Source organism: Corapipo altera, unplaced genomic scaffold, assembly GCF_003945725.1.
Source record: "Corapipo altera isolate COAL_440 unplaced genomic scaffold, ASM394572v1 23, whole genome shotgun sequence".
NCBI classification, from domain to species: Eukaryota; Metazoa; Chordata; class Aves; order Passeriformes; family Pipridae; genus Corapipo; species Corapipo altera.
The window spans coordinates 19,024,200-19,037,982 of NW_020884878.1; the positions used below are offsets into that span (position 1 = coordinate 19,024,200).

A 13,783-nucleotide genomic window follows, 5' to 3' on the forward strand; every position below is an offset into this window, starting at 1 on the left:
TTTGAGCTGAAGGTTGGACTAGAGGCCTCCAGTGGTCCCTTCAAACTTAGACGATCCCATGATCCAGCGACCCACTGCAGGCTGGAGTTCAGAGCATGAAGCTCTTGTCAGGCTTGTGTTGAGCCACAATTTGAGCACAGCTCTCAGCTCATCCCTAGTAGCTTCCATCTCTCTACTGAAGGGTGATCTCATGCTGCAGACCATGCCCAGGCATGGCTCCCACTGCCCACTGCTGCCCCTTGCTTTGCAGATGTAAATGAGTGTGAACTGATGGTCGCAGTGTGCGGAACTGCACTTTGTGAGAATGTGGAGGGATCCTTCTTGTGCCTCTGCCCCAGTGATCACGAGGAGTACAACACAGAGGCAGGGCAGTGCCAGCCCCGAACTGCCATGGGTGAGTAGGCAACTAGGACAGAAGCACGGGTGACAGCTAGAGCAGGAGTGTGGTAGCCCTGGCTGGGGTGACATAAAGCTGATGGGCTGACGGGGCTGTACAAGCCTCCACAGACATGGGCACACTTTTGTCTGGGGAGAGCTGAGGAGCTTGGAAGTGCGGACCTGGGAAGGCCACACTGCCAGTGGTGGGTGTACTCTGGGACCGTCTAGGTGTGGGATGCTGTCTTGGGATGCCAAGGACCCCATCCCATCCTTGTTCTGCTGTCTTCTAGAGGGCTCCGACACACACGCAGCCCACCTCTCTGACAGCGCAGAGCGCAAGCAGTGTTACTACCACATCAGTGACGTTCGCCTGTGTGACAGCGTCTTGGCCAAGAACATCACCAAGGAGGAGTGCTGCTGTACTGTGGGGGCAGCCTGGGGTGACAACTGTGAGACTTACCCCTGCCCCATCCTAGGCACAGGTAGGACTGTGGCCCCACCACAGTAGGCACGGCCAGTGCTCTGCCTGCCATTTCCACCTTTGTTGCACTAATGAGCTGTTTCTTTGCTTTCCATCTCCCTTTGGCATCTGCTTCCTGGTCAGTGGAGTACCAAGAGATCTGCCCTCTTGGAAAGGGCTATATTCCCCAGGAAGATTTGCTCTCAGGAAAAATCTCTTTCACAGGTACTAGCGGCATTTTCTTTCATTTCTTCAAGGGGGAAGAGGGAGGGCACTGTAAAAAAGCCCTGCATGGAGATGCATTGACAGAACTATCTCCCTGGGCCTGTGGGGGTGGATGCTAACATCCTGCTGCTGCTTTCCTCCATCCAGAGAAATCCTAGATTGCCAAGGTGGAAGTGCCCCTCCCTCCAGTCCTGCCTCACTGCTGGCAGTGATTCTTTCTTGGTGCAGATCTCCCATGCCCATTATGAACCAGGGATGGGGACCATTAAGACACAACCCTTCCAGTTACTGATCAGATCTCCCAGTGGCCAGCTGGCTCAGTCTTTGACACTTCACCTCCAGGGGCGTTGCGTTCTTGACTTTCCAGAAATGCACATGAATTTCCTTTTTGTGAAAGTATCCTGTTCACATCATTCCTCCTCCTGCTCTGCCTGTGGGTGCTTCCCCTTTGCTCCCAAGCACGGGACCAGTGGGAGAGGTGGGGGCTTCATTTGGGGACCTGTCAGTGATCCAGGCCAAGGTGCCGTGCTGGCTTTCTGCAGGTACAGCACCCAACCCACCTTGCTTCCATGGCTGCGCTCCCTGAGACACTCTTTCCCTCCCTCCATCCCTGTCTCAGACATGGACGAGTGTGAGATATTTGGCTCCGAGTTCTGCCGCAACGGACAGTGTTTGAACACAGTACCAGGCTACAAGTGCTTCTGCCGTACAGGCTACTTCTATGACTCCAGCAGGCTTGAGTGTGTTGGTAAGATGGCCCTCAAAGAGCAGTGGGCACCACACTGTCCATGGAGGGACAGCCATGCTGCTGCACCCAGACTTGTCCCTGCTGCCCACGGTACAGGGCCAGGTCTAAGTAACAGGCTTCCTGGGACCCTCCTGGGGAAGGTCCCAGGTGGGTCCTTCTGGGACTGGAGGTGGTGGGAGCCCCTGAGGTCTCTGTTTGGGCAAGGAAAGGGTCACATTGCTCATGTCTGCCAGACTGAAACATTGCTCTGTCCTTGTGTGTGGGCAGACCAGGATGAGTGTCAGAACGAAGTGTACTGCATCAATGGTGAATGTCTGAACACGGAAGGCTCCTACCACTGCTTCTGCAGCCTCCCTCTTGTGCTAGATGCCACTGGCAACCGGTGTGTGAATTTCTCCAGCAGGGCAGGTGAGCCTGATCTCCCACTGCAGCACACCTTTGCCCCACACATCCCACCCCATGGGTGGGTCCACCAAGAAGGACCAGTGGGTGGGAACTTGGTGTCTGGCAGGGATGTGCCAGCAGCAGCACAGTATCCAGCCAGGGCAGGGAGGGGACAGGAGCTGGGGCACATGGTCATCCCTCTCGAGACAAGATGGGCAGGTACTCTTTTGGATGATTTTGATGGCATCCTTTGTGTGTGTCACTCACAGATGCCTTGGAGGAGTATGAAATCCACCTGGATGTCTGCTGGCAGACCGTTGTTGACTACATCTGCCAAGACCTGCTGCGTGGCGAGCAGACCACGTACACTGAGTGCTGCTGCCGGCTGGGCGAAGCCTGGGGCCAGAACTGTGCACTTTGTCCACACAGGTCCTCCGGTGAGCAGGGTGGCAGGGGCAAGCATCTCCCAGCAGAAGTGGGAATGGGCTGGGCTGCCACTGGTCATGCTGTGCAGGTCTGCCACATAAGGCTCTTTTCTGCATTGCTAAAACCAGCCCAAGGAATAGATACCCCCCCCAACTTCTCCAGGGCTGAGCTGCACCAGTGAGTAGGATGTACTTGAAACTGGTTTGCAATGAGTCCAAGGTATTGGAGAGGAGAGTTCCTCTGTGCATCCCACTGCTCCTGCATAGGTTAGGAGAGGTGAGGTAGTGGCAGCCTGAGACGGGAGCATACGGGGAACTTGGGGTTCTTGCTGCTCAAGCTGCTGGCCCAGACAGGAGGTGGTCTTCTTGAAGATGGGATCTCATCAATGAACTACAGAACTGCAGTTTTGGAGGACACTGAATGCAGGCCTGGCTCGGCTGACCCAGTATGGATGCACACTGGCCATAGCAGACCTACCTCTCTTGAGCCAGGCTCCACTGACCATTTCTTTTCTCTCACCACTTGCAGCTGATTTTGCTTTCCTGTGTAATGGGGCCAGTGAAGACAGTGAGAGAGGGGCTGAGCTGCGAGAAAGACCTAGGTATGAGTATGGACCAGGCTTGGAAGACCCCCACTATGGCCTTCCCAGCCCTGATATGGGCCCCTACTACAACTACCTGGAGTCAGAGTATGGAAACCCTGATGCTGGATTCCCTCGGAGGGAACCCAACAGTGAGTTTCATGGCAGCCCTCTCCACCATGGCCCAGTGTGGTCCCCACCTCGCTACCTGCCCAGCCAAACTGGTGAGTACTGGGAGACACAGAGAAGTGCCTTCCCACCCAGCCTGTGTCCATGGGGACTGCCTGGCAGCTCCCACCCTGGCCAGGCTGCTCCAGGCTTGGAGCAAGCTCTGTTACTGGCTGTTCTAAGTCCGTCCTGGCACCACCAGCACTGTCTTGCTGCATGCCGGATGTCCCCTCTGTGGCTAGGTGGAGGGTCACCCTGCCTGACACCACCTTTCCCCTCTCCAGGCCTCTACGAGGGCTTCGAGGGGCTACAGGCAGAGGAGTGTGGGATCCTCAACGGCTGCGAGAACGGGCGTTGCGTGCGCGTCCGGGAAGGATACACCTGCGACTGCTTCGACGGCTTCCAGCTGGACATGACCCGCATGGCCTGCGTGGGTGAGTGCGACCGGGCCCCGCGTCCCCTGGCCGCGGCTGCCCCCTGGCGGTGCCAGCCGGGACAGCTGCCGGACCTGTCCCGCTCTCCTGGCGATTCCTTCCCGTGCAGCTCGGGGGGACTCTTCTGGAGGTTCTTCCGGCCACTTTCTGCTGGCAGCTAGATCAGGGCACCTCTGGGCATCATCGGGAGCAGCTGATGGCTCCGTCTTCTCATAACACTCTTGTACATCACCAGCCACTGTTACTGTGAATAATGTCCTCTGCATTCACTACTGCCCTGGTGAAATTCCTCACTTTCCACCCTCCAGTATGAGACACGGTCTCTAAAACTTCTCTCTGCATTTCCTCTACATTCTTATGCCATGTCTCTGTCCTTTTCACAGTGCAACTCCCTAAGCCAGCTGAGGCCTCAGATCCTCAAAAGAGCAGAAGAAGACCCTCTTTTACCTAAGGCATGGCATTTACTCCAACTCCCAACATCCCTACTGCACAAAACAATGGTGCAGCTTCTTCATATAGAACCCATCATCTCTGCCACTCCTAACACAGCTGGGCAGAATGGCTGCCTGAGCTGTTACTCCCTCATGCATTTGGCACTGTTTCATTTTCCTTGGCCACAGTGCTTTGCATTTGCCTTCAGTGAATTTTGTTTGGTTGAATTTGGACTGCTTCTCTCCTTGATCAGACTGAATCTGAACCCTGCAAAGTGCTTGCAGCCTGGCATCACACACATATATTTTATAAGCATGGGGATTCTTCCTTCATCTACCTTAATGACAACATTTGAATGGAGTGAGAGTCAGGACAGACCCCTGCAGGCTGTGCTTTAAAAGGCTTTTAATGTAACAGCCAGGTATTTCTAATTGTTTGGAGTGCAGCTATGTAGCTCATTGTGCAATTGCCACAGTTTAATCTAGATGATATTTTCTTAGTCTGTTTGAGTGTGTCATGTGAGAGTGTGTTGAAATCTTCACCATGACCAAGGCACATCATATCCACTACTTCTCCCTTATCTGACAGGCCAGTTATCAGGTCAGGCAAGGAAACCAGATTGGCTTAACATAATCAGGCCTTAACTGATCTGCACCAGCTATTTAATGACCCTGTTATCCTTTGGAGGGTTATAACCTAGTCACTAAAAAACCTGAACTGCTTAGGGGAGTGGGGGTGAGCAGACTGTAATTCTGGATTCTCCCTTCTCTGTTTTTGAAGATAGTTACAAGATTTATCTTTCCTTGCTTCTCAAGACCTCCTTTATGCTCCTGTCAACTTTGCAAGGACTGCAGAAGCATTAAGCATATGAACTTGTGTTGCAGAAAGCCTTTACCAATATGGATATAACTGTTTTATCTATCTGAGTGTCAAACCTCTCCATCACAATGTGGCCTTTTCCTCCTTGTGCTCCTGCACCCTTGTTTAAACACTTCAAATGTGGTCTGTGCCCTGTCTGGTCACCATGAGTGTTTTTATGATGGCTGGAACAAAGCCTGTGTTAGCTGCTCCAGCCAGCTCGGCTGGCTTTTGTTTCCCCTGTTGATAAGGGCTAGACCGACATTCACCATTGTTTCCTGCTAATGTATTTATGGAGCCTTTGCACGTTGCTTTTCATGCCCTGGACTAACTAGCCCTCATTTTACTCTGGAGACTGGGTTTTTTTCCCTTCAGTTCTGCTACTCGGTTCTTAGTCATCGCTGTGTTTTTACCTTGCTGCCTGCAGCTGCTGCAGTGCGTCCCCTCTTGTTTCCCTATAGGGTCAGCTTACCCTGGCCCCGCAAGGTGGGCTGCATGCCCCCACTTCTGCCTGAGTGGGCAAACTCCAGGACTTGGTGCAGCCTGCTAGCACTACTCTGTTGCTTCTGGCTTCTGGGAGGCTCTGGGCTAAAGTGTTGTTTTACTTCTCTTGATTTGGTGGCCAGACCAGCCTGCTCGCTCTTCCAGCTTTTACTTCCCCCTGCTTACTGGGCTGCAGAGCATATCTCCTTTGATATGCTGCCTAACATCTCCTCCTTGGGCTACCAAGCAAGCCCATTCTGTTCATGGCAATGTTCTGGTCCTGAGGTTTAGTGCAAGTCCACAGTGCCTTTTTAACCATTGCTTTGGCTGCATATGAAGACTGCCTTGTTCCTCAAGCTCTCTCTTGTCATGTTTCCTCTCTCCTTCTTCCTCCCATGACTGCTGTTCTTCCTCTCGCCTCCCTGAAAGTTTTGCTTCTAGCATCCCTCCCTGGGGTTGCACTTCTCTTTCTTTGCCAGATGGCCCTCTCCACCTATGCTAGGTGAGACACGGTCTCTAAAACTTCTGGGTCCCTAGGGTGGCAGAGCTCTTCAGTCCTCCTGGGGTCCATTGGTTACTGCTGGTTACTCTCTCTCCCTTGCTTGGCCGGCTGAACCCATCAACTGCTCCCCACTCCCTGATGATCTCTGGGGGGCTGAGACCGGACTTTGTGGTTCAGAGGGGTTGAACCTGCTTTGGTAGGTGAGGATTTGGGCTCTGGAGGTCCTGTGAGTGCAAGCAAGGGCTCTGGGGTGTACAGGGGTGCTCTGTCCAGCTGGTTGCCCCATCACAAGTTGGTGTATCTCAGGCAGGGTGTCCAGGTAAGTGCATTTAGCAGAGCAGACCTGTCACAGTGGAGCAGCTGCTGTAGGGCTCACATGCACACCGTAGCCTGGTGGCCAAGTGAGCCCTTTGGCACAGTTTGCAGGTTAATAAAACAAGCCACTGTTTGTGCAGCACGAAGTCCCTCTGTGTTCTGGTCCTGGAGATGATAATCAGCCTCTCAGGGCCACCATCATTTGCCTGCTCAACCTTATTGGATCGGGAAAGGGCACTTTCCAAGGCTTTCTCCAAGATCATAGGCTATCACAACTTATCAGCAGGAAGCTGCTAACCTGGGGGTGTCACTAGCTGCAGAGCATGGTGGGGCTCTTATCTAGTGTGCATGGGGCACAGTTCACTCCTGTGCTGGAGGATGCCAAATGCTGGGGATGTCACCCTTGGAGACTGAAGGTGCTCTGTGGATATGCTGAGGGTATGAGAGGCTGGTGGGGTCACAGGGGTCATCCTGGGGGTACTGGAGGGGGGGATGGGGAACCTGTGTGGGAGGGCTGGCAGGAGTACAAGGAGATGTGGCTGTGGCCTGGGACTGCTCACTGCCACCAACTGCTTCTCCTTGCAGACATCAACGAGTGTGAGGAGGTGGGCAGCCCTGAGCCCCTGTGCCGAGGTGGCACCTGCAAGAACACAGAGGGCTCCTACCGCTGCCAATGCTTGCCAGGCTACGTGGCCCTGGCCCGGTCACACCACTGCGTGCCCCAGACAGCCCAGAACCCAGCAGCCGCGTAGCTCTAGGAGAGCGGGGGTGAGGGTGCTCCCCTTCTGCGTGTGGCTCCAGGACCTGGGAGCACAGAGAAAGGCCCCCCCGGGCTGCGGGTGCTTCAAGGCTCTTCATTCTTTCCCCTCTGAAGTGCACAACCTCCCCGCCACCTCTCTCTACTTGTCAGGGCTGAGCTCCCAGCCTCTGTACCCCCCTTTGCCCTGCCAGCCCCTGCAATTCCTGCAGCAGAGCCCAACCCAGACCCCAGCACCTGTCACATTGCCCTGTGCCATGGAGGCTCACAGGATGCCTTCCTGTGCCACACAGCACCAGCCTCTCCCCCTCACCCTGCCAAGAAAGGGGGTTCATCTCCCTGCCACTGCTGCACTGACCTAGTGACAAGCCTCACCCACACTGCGGGTGCTGGCCCCACTACTTGTGAAGCGCCCAGGCCAGGGCTTTAAGGGCGGGGGGGCACCCCAGCTTTCTAGAGCTGCTGCCTAACCTTGGGGCATGGGGGAGAGGTCTAGAGGGCCTCAGGGCCAGCTCTCCATGCAGCCCTTAGCCCTACACTTTGCCTTTGTGCCCCATGCTGGCTGGGCAGGGGAAAGGGGAGGAGGTCCACTTTCCTTTCTGTAAAGTTGTTGGTGATTCTTTTTTTTTTTAACCGAGTCTGCTGGAAACTTCTCTCATGTTGTTAAATAAAACATTTATTTTGGGCCCCTGTGGCTCAAGACACTGGGGCTTGTCAGAACTGTGCTTGTCTTGCCCCTGCCAAGGGCAGGGCCATCCCACTCCAGTAAGCCAATTCTTAGCCCTCTCAGCTGGCACATAACCTCCTCCTGCTCCTGAGCCAGAGTAGAAACCTTTGCCAGGCCAAATCCCCAGCCAAGCCCCAGCCGCAGGGGTCAACTCCAGACCCTGCAGACAGCACGTCAGTTGTGACTGCTCATACCCTGCCTTGTTCTCAGGAGGGGGCTGCAGTTTCAGCATGAGAATGTGCAGTTACTGCAGTTAGCAAAAGCTGTCAGGCAGGTCTGGGATTTGTTTTTCCAGCCTCAGAGCTCACTAGAAAGAACTTTACCTATTCTGCAGCAAGCAAGGCTATGTTCTACGCTACCACCTCTTCAGGGAGCCTTTGTACAATTTCAAGCCTGCATAGGACCAACAAGGCAGGAGCACAGCCAGACACTGCCAGCTGGACACCAGCAGCAGGAATGCTTGGCTGCTTGCAGGTCACCCACACTCAAGTCACATACCACCTCTATCCATGCCTTCAGCTAAGAAATAAAACCAGCTGAACCCCAAGTAGAAGATGTTCAGCCAGTCTCCTTTTCCTCCTGCTCATCTCTACTCATAGAATACAACACAAGCAGATTCTGTCTAGCCTTTATTAAAAGGAAAGTTATAAAAAGAGATTCAGGAGCTCGCAGCAGCTCCGAGTTAGTAGTAGTGCAAACCATTGGTTAGAGAAAGAATCATCCCTGCAGAGACATTGAACGCCACTTGGCTTTGCATCCACAAAGTTTTCCCAGCTGCAGTCCTGCTGGCATGAGCAGGGGCCCAGGACAGAAGAGACAGCCAGCTCACAGAAAGACTCCTTCCCTCTGCTTCAGCTGCATGGATAGCAAATGCAGGTCCCAGGGGCATCACAACAGAGCAGGAGAAACACAGGAGAGTGGATGCAACTGGCATTCTAGAAGAGGCACTGAAGGGTTACCAGATAGCAGCTCAGACACTAGCCAGGTTCACCGCTGAGGAATTCTTTTGTGAGGACAGACAGCTCCACATCAAACAAATAAAAGTGCCTCCACAGAGCAGCTGGAGGATGATGCTCAGTCACTCCTGCTCCTGCAGCAGACACTGCTGCCCCTTGAGCTGCTGTGAGAACACCCCAGGGGTATCACCTAAACGTGGTAAGAGTGCTCTGCCCATGGCTGACCTTGCAAGGAACACAATGCTGGTTGCTCAGAGGCTCCAGAGCTCTGAAGTAAGCAGTAAGAAATGCTTATTATATAAAAGAATTTGGCCTGTGTTGTTTCTGTTTTTCCCCTCCCCAAGCCCTACTAATGGCAGGGCTCCTCAGCTGGTGATCTGCACTGGTATCTTCCAGCAGAACAACATCTGGTCCTGGTCATCTACCAGCTCCCACTTCACGATCAGTTTAATCTGAAAGAGAAGAGCAGAGGAAAATGAGGGTGTTCAGGAAACCTTAAGGCAAGGGCATAGGGAGAAGAGTTATCACTTGTGTGGAACAAGGAGGCTCTGGGGGCTCTGCACAGAGGACAGAGCTGGGGCATTGCCCTTGCTTGCAGTAGGTAGGCCATGCTCATGCAATCACTCCTGGAGTGGAGGAGGAGGGCTCAGTTGCATGACACAGAAGACCTCCACACACTACACTCAGATCCCCACTCCCTGAGAAAGCAAACAGTGGAAACAGCCTGCAGCATCCCAGCTGAACTGCACTCCAGAGCCGAGCACCCCAAGTCTGGGAGTGTTCAGCTGCATGCAGCAGACTCTGCTGGGAAGCACAGTACAGGAGGATACTGGAGCAGCTGAAGCCACTTCTCAGCAGCTGCTTCCTCTGCTGGGTCTGTCCCAAAGTGGAACCTTGAAACTAGAGTCATGTTCACAGCAGAAATAACACCACACAGTCTAAGGAGTCTTCTCTCCCTCACCAGAACAGAACAAGGTGTCTTCTCTTAAAGGCAGGTGCCCCAGTAAAGTGGTAGCTGGGGAGCTGACCAGCTGCCTGCGTACTTACACTGGGGTACTCGCTCTTCACAGGGAGTTTATTCAGGTAGCTGTAAGAATGGCCCTTCTGAATGGGGCACTGGATCCCGGACTTGCATCCATCGGGCTCAGGAATAGGAAAGGGTATGTCCACATGCAGCATCTCGCCGTACACCCTTGCTTTGCTGCCCTGGCTCTCGATCTCTGCAAAACACGGAGAATGTGTGTATACCTCACACCCTCCTCTCCACATACCCCAAAGGCTGCAAGAACACAACTAAGGGACACTCCTCCTCCCACCCAGACCCCTCTCCATCCGCCCTTCCCCACTCCAAGCAGTGGAACACGGAGAGGATTAACTCCCTCTCCCCACCCCTGCCGGGGACACGATCCTTACTGCTGGCGAAGGTGACGTTGATGCTGTAGGATGTCCCCTTATGCAGCAGGCAAGGCTGAGTGGGGCAAGGGCTCACGTTCACCTCCTGGATGCTGCCGTCTACGGAACCTGCAAGGAAAAGTCGGGATTACCGGGCCGTCTCCGCCTGCTTACACCCCGCCGCCGCCTCCCGCTGCCCCGAGGCCGAGCGGGGCCGGAGCCACTCACCACAGTCGACGAAGCGGAGAGGCTCGGCCAGGGCAGTGGCGGCGGCGCCCAGCACCAGAAGCAGGGCGAGCGGGGACGGCACCATGGCGAAGGCGGCGGCAGCAACTGGGAGCTCGGCACGGCGGCGGCTCGGCGCAGTCACATGAGGGCGGGGGCCCCGCCCGCCGGTCAGCTGGGGCCGGCTCCGCCCGCGGGGCCGGGCCGGGACCCACCACGCGATCCCGGGGGTGGCCTGGGGCTGGGCCCGCCCCTGGCGCCGCGGCGGAGAGCAAGGTTGCACCGGGGAAAAGGGTACAGCGCCGTGACAGGACAGCGGGGGGAAGGGGGTAGTGGGGGTGTGGTGTGCTGGAACAACAGCCCTTGGACAGACAGACACCCTCCCCAACAGCGCTGCCACTGGACATCCCCACTCCTGGGCTATCCTGGTGGAGTCAGTGCCAAAGGTAGCAGCCGGAGGACAGGCTCAAGTACAGGCAGTGCGATGGACCGGGAAGCTCTTTTGCTGCTTCTTCTGAAAGGGGAGAAACATAAACCCCCTGCTGTAGTAGACCAGCCCGTAGGCTTGTCCGTCGCTTACGTCATACCTCGTGTTCTGCATGTTGAAAGTTGTCTGTGTAACCGGAGTGCCAAAAGTTACATCTGCTGAGTACCTGGCGTGGCTGCTGCCTTTTACAGAGCACACACACACTGGGAGCCTTGTTTCTCAAACTCGTGAAATGCCATAGGCTCCCTGCTTTGTGCTGTGGATGCCAGGACAAACCAGAGGATGAGGAAGATGCTTCAGAAAGCATTTGAGCCAAGCTTTTCACCAATTTCACATGGTAGCAAGTTCTAGCCTTTCTTGGGTCATGTCAGGAACATAGTAGAGAGAAAGGCACATGAGTGCTGATTTGGTAGGAACGTGGCAGAGCTAACACAGCGTCCCCACTTCAGACCTCTGTCCCAGTGAAGTGTCTGCCTGCTCAGCTGCAGCTGCACAACCAAGTGACTCAGACGTGACACCCCACGCTTTGCTCAGGCTCTCTGCAAAGGGTGTCACATCAGAAACCCAAGAGGTGTTAGTAGGACCAACCAGGACATACTCATGCATATCTGCTGAGCAGTTTAGCACTTCAGAAGAAGAGGGATCCCTTCTTTCAGAAAGGGACATGGGGCTTTTTTATGTTTTTTTAAGATTTTGAATAAGCATTTGATTTGCAGAGGCAAGCAGACCAGGGTGCTTACAGCAACCCTATCAAAAAAACTCAAGAGACCCTGCTGAGACTAAGCCATGTATTTAAGCCCACCTAGCACACTTTATAAATGACCCATCCTTGCACATTGGAAATCATTCTCTTTGAAAGGCTTTCCTTCTCTGCATCCTTCCAGTCTTACAAAGGGTAAACAAAGCTGGCTTATCTGACTTCTGGGAACAGAACTGTAGTCAGGTCAGACCAACACCATAAAGTGCCATCACACATTCACAGGATAAGCAGGGCTTGGAATTTGCTTGGGTGTGAATTCCACAGTGCATTAAATCAGGATGCATTCCTGTGAAACAACTAAGCAGATATCTTTGCTTCACAGATGCTTTTGCACAGTGGCAGTGACACATAAATACAAGTCAACACGTGTTTCAAAGGCTTTGAACTAAAAACCATTGAATCTAGGATCAAAATTAACATGTCTATTTCCCCCTTCCTCCTCCGAACTGGAGCCTAATAAGTGTAAGTTTGTAAAACTACAGCCAAGGCCTTTAGAGAAGAAAGACGCAGAAACCTTCTGCCCAAGGTTTTTAGCTGATATCACACATTACCATTGTGTCAGTTTTGCAATAACAGCACTTAAAGCTTAGATTCCCCAGGGCAGCATAAGCACTTTAGGCCAAACAGACCTTGCTTTTAGGCACATGACCCTTTTGACATCTGATAAAAGGCATGGGCCTCCTGGTCCCCTTGAAACCCAACATTGTACCAAAATACTTGAGAAAGACTCAATTCAACTTTAGGCTGGTCTCATTATTTTGCAGACGGGGCTCCTTCCAGATTACCAATAGGAAGCTTACACTTAGGTTCAGAAACAGCAGGAGAAATGGCTAAGAAAGCTAACAGACTAATTCTTTCCATCAAGACTGATACTCAAGTTCTTCATTTCTGTAATCCAACCAACTCTATTACATGAGGAAAAGCCTAAGGTTCCACTTCAGAAGCTAGCTACACCTGATTAATCCAAATCCCTCTACCAGCATTGCACTTACAGGGACTACAGTGGTAGTGAATACAAAAGTCAGGTTTTCAAGAAAATCCACATACAGAGACTAATCAATTTTGCTGTTCTTTCAGCCAGAACAGGCTCCTTTTGCTACAGATTGTCAGAATCACATTGAAATGCATCACATCCAGTCTCAACACCACACCAGAGGTTTTATTATCACCAGCTTCTGAAGCACTGAAACAAGCTCAGTTTCTCACCAAAATAGATACAAGATGATTTAAATATCAGAGGAGAAAAGAGCAAAATATCTAGAGAATTCAACTCACAGACAAATCTCCTCAATACAGGGTGCTTAACAATAGCTAAAGGAACTCCCTAAACCCACATGCCACAGACCAGAAGAGAAAAGCAAAATGCAACCAAACTTAAAACCAGATTATGTCCATCTATCAGGAACAAGATGATCAACAAAAGCACAGCCCAGAAAAGAAGAAAAACTAGACTGTAACTCTGAAAAAAAACCCAACAAACCATCACTGTACCACATAGCTGACTGAAGGAAAAAATGGCCAGTGATAAGAAAGAGGTGCAAAGGAGTAGCTGTTCTTAGTTACATCCACCTCTCCTAGCTGCTCAAAAAAATTTGCCCCCAGCACCTGAGTCACTCCTCAGCATAGTGGATCATTAATTATATTAAATTAACTCTGAGTGAGGCTAGCTGGCCTTTCTCTCATTCCTTCAGTCTGCAGTAGCCATCTCAGCAACGTCCCAAAGTGCCTTGAAGGTACTTGCCACACTTCTGCCTCTTAACACCAGTAAAAACCAAGGCAGTTAGAAAGTTAGAGTGTCTGGTTTTTGGGGCTACATCCATTCCAAAAGGTGTTCACAGTGAATAGAGCCACACCATGGGGAAGTGCAGTGGGATCAGTCTAACACACCATGCAGGAGCAAGAAGGGAAGCCAGTGCATTATGGAAAGCAGGCATGATCCCTTGCCTTTTCTCCCAGGAGGTTTTGATTCCCTCCTCCAAAGCTGTCTGCTTTTGGGACACCACATTGATAATAACTGAGAAACACCCCAATATGGTTTTTTAAAACATTTGGTGGTCCAATATACCTGAAAAGGATTCATCAACCA

The 13,783-nt window shown here is 52.6% G+C and overlaps 2 protein-coding genes across 4 annotated transcripts in view; one reads left to right on the forward strand and one right to left on the reverse strand.

Annotated features, from left to right (window-relative positions):
• Positions 1 to 7,859, forward strand: part of LTBP2 (latent transforming growth factor beta binding protein 2) — a 94,315-nt gene extending 86,456 nt beyond the window's left edge. For all 3 annotated transcript variants that reach the window (XM_027638299.1, XM_027638298.1, XM_027638297.1), the window contains exons 26-34: positions 251 to 394; positions 669 to 860; positions 983 to 1,063; positions 1,683 to 1,811; positions 2,079 to 2,219; positions 2,465 to 2,632; positions 3,150 to 3,425; positions 3,654 to 3,803; positions 6,979 to 7,859. In XM_027638299.1, coding sequence (XP_027494100.1) covers positions 251 to 394; positions 669 to 860; positions 983 to 1,063; positions 1,683 to 1,811; positions 2,079 to 2,219; positions 2,465 to 2,632; positions 3,150 to 3,425; positions 3,654 to 3,803; positions 6,979 to 7,145 — 1,448 coding nt within the window. In that variant the 3' untranslated portion in view covers positions 7,146 to 7,859. The remainder of the gene's footprint in view (positions 1 to 250; positions 395 to 668; positions 861 to 982; positions 1,064 to 1,682; positions 1,812 to 2,078; positions 2,220 to 2,464; positions 2,633 to 3,149; positions 3,426 to 3,653; positions 3,804 to 6,978) is intronic.
• A 634-nt stretch (positions 7,860 to 8,493) lies between these two features.
• NPC2 (NPC intracellular cholesterol transporter 2) lies at positions 8,494 to 10,590 on the reverse strand. The gene is made up of 4 exons (XM_027638368.1): positions 10,454 to 10,590; positions 10,247 to 10,354; positions 9,881 to 10,053; positions 8,494 to 9,285 (listed from the first exon to the last, which is right to left on the reverse strand). The coding sequence occupies exons 1-4, from the start codon at positions 10,536 to 10,538 to the stop codon at positions 9,199 to 9,201; spliced, it is 453 nt and encodes a 150-aa protein (XP_027494169.1). The 5' UTR covers positions 10,539 to 10,590; the 3' UTR covers positions 8,494 to 9,198.
• Positions 10,591 to 13,783: the final 3,193 nt, after the last annotated feature.

Excerpts from the sequence above, each read along its gene's own strand:
- NPC2 (XM_027638368.1), bottom strand. The coding sequence starts at position 10,538 with ATGGTGCCGTCCCCGCTCGCCCTGCTTCTGGTGCTGGGCGCCGCCGCC. Across the intron at positions 10,054-10,246 it reads CAACGTCACCTTCGCCAGCA|AGATCGAGAGCCAGGGCAGC; the intron begins GTAAGGATCGTG and ends CGTGTTTTGCAG. Across the intron at positions 9,286-9,880 it reads TGAAGAGCGAGTACCCCAGT|ATTAAACTGATCGTGAAGTG; the intron begins GTAAGTACGCAG and ends CTTCTCTTTCAG.